Source organism: Rhinopithecus bieti, unplaced genomic scaffold (assembly GCF_001698545.2).
Source record: "Rhinopithecus bieti isolate Rb0 unplaced genomic scaffold, ASM169854v2 scaffold_49525, whole genome shotgun sequence".
NCBI classification, from domain to species: Eukaryota; Metazoa; Chordata; class Mammalia; order Primates; family Cercopithecidae; genus Rhinopithecus; species Rhinopithecus bieti.
In genome coordinates, this window is record NW_016819424.1 from 12842 (window position 1) to 18578 (window position 5737).

General features: G+C 43.8%; 1 protein-coding gene across 2 annotated transcripts; it reads left to right on the forward strand.

The window, feature by feature from the left end:
* The first annotated feature begins 748 nt into the window (after positions 1 to 748).
* BEX3 (brain expressed X-linked 3) lies at positions 749 to 2477 on the forward strand. Of its 2 annotated transcripts, none has more exons than XM_017858973.1 (3): positions 749 to 1028; positions 1433 to 1511; positions 1864 to 2477. In XM_017858973.1, the coding sequence occupies exon 3, from the start codon at positions 1892 to 1894 to the stop codon at positions 2225 to 2227; it is 336 nt and encodes a 111-aa protein (XP_017714462.1). In that variant the 5' UTR covers positions 749 to 1028; positions 1433 to 1511; positions 1864 to 1891; the 3' UTR covers positions 2228 to 2477. The 2 variants fall into 2 exon arrangements, with proteins under 2 accessions (XP_017714462.1, XP_017714463.1); XM_017858974.1 differs by having other exon boundaries at positions 1910 to 2477.
* Positions 2478 to 5737: the final 3260 nt, after the last annotated feature.

A 5737-nucleotide genomic window follows, 5' to 3' on the forward strand; every position in this document is an offset into this window, starting at 1 on the left:
AGAGAGATTTCATTCTCCAGAATAAAGCATTTCCTTTTTTTTTTTTTTTTTCGTTTTTTTGGACAGGTTCTCGCACTGTTACCCAGGCTGGAGTGGTGCGATCCCGGCTCACTGCAACCTCCGCCTCTCGGGTTCAAGCGATTCTCCTGCCTCAGCCTCCCGAGTAGCTGGGATTACAGGCGCCCGCCACCACGCCCAGCTAATTTTTGTATTTTCAGTAGAGACGGGGTCTCACCATGTTGGCCAGGCTGGTCTCGCACTACTGGCCTCAAGTGATCCGCCCGCCTCGGCCTCCCAAAGTGCTGGTATTACAGGTATGCCACCGCGCCCGGCCAGCATTTCTTTCAAAATTAAAAACTTATAATTTATAATTTTCGGAAGCATGCAGATATTTTAAGGAAATAAAAAGAAATATATACAGCCCACTCCACTTCCTTGCCCCTCTTTCTGACAAGTGCCCTCCTGCCTCCCCACCTTAGCCATCACTCTAAATTTTCTAGAATGGTAGGACTTCAGGGGCTACGTGGGCATTGATGGCTGTGCACACGCAAGGGGCAGGAGTGGGAGTGTAGCGCAAAGCATGTTGCCAGGTAGAAGAGGAGAGAAAGCAGAAAAGGCCAAAACCAAGGCCTGAAGTGAGAGGGGGCGGTGGTGGATGATGCAGACCCTCCCTGGTAACCAGAGGAGGGCAAACTCCAACCGCAGAGCAGTGATGCCACTTGTGGGCCCTCAGATTGGAGAGAACCGAGAAGAGTGACAGGGCTGTGCGCTCTGGGGCACTTCACGCAGACGGGAGTAGGGAGGCTGTTTTTTGCGCGTGCATATGGCGGTGGGGGAGAAGGGGGGGATCCTGCTGCACTGGCCGCCCAAGTTGGGGGGCGAGCTCGGTGGTGACGCGCGGCCCTCACGTGACCCAGAGCTGCAGAGCGACGCAGCCTTCGGTGCAGTCGTCACTCGCGTCTGGCTACCAGCTCCCCGCTGCCCTGAGCTCGGCGGGCTGGCATCCGGCCCGGAAAAAAGCGGAGCAGGTAAGGGCCCCGGGGCCCGCGCGCCCCGGCCATGCCAGCAGCGGCTGACCTACCCCGGCAACGGCCGCAGAACAGCGCAGGGCGTCCCCGCCAGCTTTCTCCACACCCCAACATGCTTGGGAACATAGAGGCCCCAAGGGTGGGGAAGCAGGGGCGGCTGGGTTTCCAGGCGCGGCAGAGCCACCAAGAGCGATGGAAAACCACCCCGAGTCCCTGCAGGAAAACCGGGAACACCGCGGGAGGCGGGGCGGCCGAGGGTGGGGTGGGAGCGGGTGGTGGGAGACGCGGGGCGCTGGCAGCGAGGGGAGCCCGGGCCTGGGGCAGGGAAAGTGCCGGCGGCGGCTGGTCCTCGCTAGCGTTCCGCTGCAGCAGCCCCCACTCCCCCCACCCCGGCCCGTCTGCAGGTCTGCGAGGCTAAGTGTCCCCGCGGCGCACCTCGCAGCGAGAATCCTGAGGAGGAGGAGACTGCAAGGATAGGCCCAGGTCGGTTCAAGGGACGGTGGTGGGGCGGGGGTCGGAACGTGAGGAAAGCCCAGTCTGAGACCCCAACCCCTCCACCCCATCCCCACTCCTATACCGGTCCTCCATTTTGGTGCCTGCGAAGCTCTGGGAAAGAATCCTGGGAAAGGAAAATGGTGGGTTTGGGGAAGGGAGGTAAGGGGAGAAAGCTGGAGGGAGGGGCTCTAATTGGAGGCCCCCTAGAGGACGCACGGAACTTCTAACTTGGGAAAAAATGAAATGAAAAAATCCTTTGATATCAGGGCTCTGAATCCTGCTGGTCAGTGCACCAAGCATTCAGTCTCTTTCCTTGCCTTTGTCTTACTTGTGTTTAAAGAAAAACAACCAGAAAAAAAAATCTCATCATGGCAAATATTCACCAGGAAAACGAAGAGATGGAGCAGCCTATGCAGAATGGAGAGGAAGACCGCCCTTTGGGAGGAGGTGAAGGCCACCAGCCTGCAGGAAATCGACGGGGACAGGCGCGCCGACTTGCCCCTAATTTTCGATGGGCCATACCCAATAGGCAGATCAATGATGGGATGGGTGGAGATGGAGATGATATGGAAATATTCATGGAGGAGATGAGAGAAATCAGGAGAAAACTTAGGGAGCTGCAGTTGAGGAATTGTCTGCGTATCCTTATGGGGGAGCTCTCTAATCACCATGACCATCATGATGAATTTTGCCTTATGCCTTGACTCCTGCCATTTATCATGAGATTAATACTGTGATTCCCGCTGTTTTCTTTTTCCTTGCATTTTCCTAATATGCCTTTACTGATCCGTTTGCTGTGAACCCTATGTTATTTCCATGTGTCAAGTGGGTCTTGTGTTGCCAGCTTCTATTTGGAGATTGCCTTTGCATTCAGTCTAAGTTTCTGTCAGCAGTAGTTTCACCCATTTGCATGGAAAAATTTAAAGCTAATAAAGCAATTTAAAAAGCAATCTATACATTTATTGTCTCATTAAAAATGTATACTTACATATAACAGATGAACTAAAAAAAAATCTGAGATTAAATACACTAGGGTGTTAATTGGGGCACATTTCTGTGTGGTAACTAATCCCAGCACTTTGGGAGGCTGAGGTAGGCGGATCACGAGGTCAGCAGATCGAGACCATCCTGGCTAACACGGTGAAGCCCTGTCTCTACTGAAAAAAAAAATACAAAAAATTAGCCGGTCATGGTGGCACACACCTGTAGTCCCAGCTACTCGGGAGGCCGAGGCAGGAGAATGGCTTGAACCCAGAAGGCAGAGGTTGCAGTGAGCCGAGATCAGGCGGCTGCACTCCAGCCTGGGCGATAGAGCATGACTCAGTCAAAAAAAAAAAGAAAAAGAAAAAGATGATATGTGACATTTTTTCCTTTTATTTTCTGGAGTTTGAGAAGCAATGAAAATTATTTTTCAATGAGATTATGAATGTAGTGCAGATGCATAACAATACTGGCTCAACAAATTTGAAGAGTAAACTAAGTATCCTTCAGTCTTAACTGAAATAATAAACCTTCCCTTTATTAAAGATACATTCCTTTAAAGAGCCTGTTTTCTGCTCTGTGAAATGGGGAACAATGCTTGTCTTACAGGGCTGCTGAGTGGAACTGATGAAATGTGGAACTGTGTTGGGCTGACTTCTGTTCCCAACTCCCCAACATTTAACAGGACCGGGACTCCCATCAGGTACTTAGGGAGGACTGGAGGAATTATCACTCATGTTTACAAGTCCAGACAGTGAAAATAGGTGGGTTCCCCCATGTCATTCTTGTTATTTGCAATCCTCCTGCTCCCCTGATTACCTATTAATAATAGATTCTTAATTGGCCACACTTTCCTTTCTGCTGAATCCTGTTTCTGTTGCTGTTGACGAGGTGCTAGGGTCTTCAAGGTAACAAAGCCCCACTGATTTCTCTAGAGTCTCTCGTGAGCCAAATCCCCATTTGATCTCTATAGAATTGTGGAGAATGTCTTTATAATTTAAGAGTTATATTTATCCCAGTGAGTACAACTCTTGTGGTTCTTGGGATTACATTGGTTCTTATAAAAATAGCCCTTCCTGGTTTTCTTTCATAACTCCTTCAAATAACTCAGACAAGAGTGCACTGGGAACTAGCTCAGGAAATGCATCTAAGTGTGCCCTGAATTGCATTACTACAAACCTCCACAATACAAACAGGCTGAAGGCTTTATTTGTGCCTATGTTTCTATCCTTGACATGGATTTTCTCAAAGGAGGCTCTTGGCAGGCCTGCCCACCCAGTTTAACAGACTTACCCAGACCTGTAAGTTAATTGGGGGAACACATTTTCTTTAAAGCGGAAACACACTCCCTTCTTGTCCATACCTGAACCATGAAACTACTTTGTAAGTTCTTAAAAACTATATTAAGTATTTGGTATTGTTATTTCTTTGTGAACGTGTGCCCTTTTCTCCAGACAGTTTCTGGTATGGTGCCCAACATAGTAGATATTAAATTACTAATATTTTGATTGATTAGTTAACTAAGATAGAGTTAGAAATCCAGCTCAAAACTGTCCCTAACTCACTATCCTTAACTAAGGGGCCAAAGGCAAGTAACTAGTTATGTGGAAAGCATTACATTGTTTCCAAAGAAACATAACAAGGAAAGTTTCTAACTCAAATTCTGTAAACTTTTTTTTAAACGTTGTATATGTTAGTGTTTAGGGAAACATAGACCCCTTACTTGAATCATAATCACCTAGGGAAAGTGTTAAAAATGCTGACAGCTGGGTCCTCTTCCCACCCCCTACCAGCCACTGTCACCACCTGAATCACCAGAATCAGGAATTACTATTTTGACAGTTTCCCAAGTGATTCTCACACATCTGAGTTTTGACAACATAGGCATAGAGAAACATTGACAGTAATTACACCATTTTACAAATATCGTGATCCAAATTACCTTACTTAGTTGATTCCACAAAGAATATACGTTTCCAAAGTACAGCATTACAAAATTAGACTACATTAGGCCATCAATGTATGTTTATACTTAAACCAGTACTGTTTAATCCTCTTTTCAAATATCCTATTAAACTAATGCCTTATCATGAATTTATTATTAATAATAAATGTATAATAATTATGAAATTATTAAATAAATTATGCATTATCATTTCTATGCCAACCTGTGCCCTTTCACAACAATGATTTTGTCTTAATCTCCCTGGAGTTCAGTTTCTAGCACAGTGCCTAGTATAGTAGACGTTTCATAGCATAATAATTCATTTAATTCATTCATTTACTAATTAATTATTAAATTATTTTAGGATTGTAGTTTATCTAAAACAATATATAACATTTTTGAGCCTGTGGAGTTTTTAAAAATACTTTCATATTTTAAAAGTTTCTATAAAGAACATTTTTAAATGTTAATACTTTTTATAATTATTTATATAACGTCATCGTACATATTTGGATCATGAATATAGGGAGAATATAAACAAAACCATAATCCAGTCATCCAAAGATACCATTCGTAAGTTTTTAAATCTTCATCTTATATTTTATCATGATAAAGCTAGGCTTAGAGTCTCTTGTGAGGATCACTGCCTCTTTCAAAGCCCCTGTGAAAGAAATATGTTTAGCTTGCTATGTTTATTACTGTTTTTCTAATTTCTCCTCTCCACTTGTCAAAGCTGATTGACTCACATTTGATCAGCTTTCAGTTAGTTAGCTCTTGATTTTCAAAGCTCAAGCCATCACATTTCAGAAGTCCACTCACAGTGATCTAATGTAGTCCAATTTTGAAATGTATTTTTGCAAATTTAGAAATATAAAGTAAATATATTTATTTACTAGAACAGGACAGGACTATTTATTTATGAAACTTAAAAATTGTCTTAGAAGTAGAAAAAGTTTTGAGTTTCATAAATGAAATGGGCAAAATTCCACATCTACTCTGTCTCCTTTCCTGACATCACATGTATTATGTAGTAAATGTACTGATTTTGTTTAGAAAGGTCCAGTTTTTAAATTTTCAGAAAGATATCATGTTATGTAGTCGATATTTCATGTGTAACCAGCTGTAATGCTTTCTAAGTGATATAACTCTACATAACCCAATAAATAAGGCATCCCTATAAACTTGAAAATCTAATTAAAAAAAAGTTTGCCAGACATTTGAAAAGTCACAATTAGCATGTTTAGAAATTTACTCTGATGGAAAATATTTTCTTTTTTTTTTTTTTTTT

Coding starts and splice junctions, on each gene's coding strand:
- BEX3 (XM_017858973.1), top strand. CDS start 1,892: ATGGCAAATATTCACCAGGAAAACGAAGAGATGGAGCAGCCTATGCAG.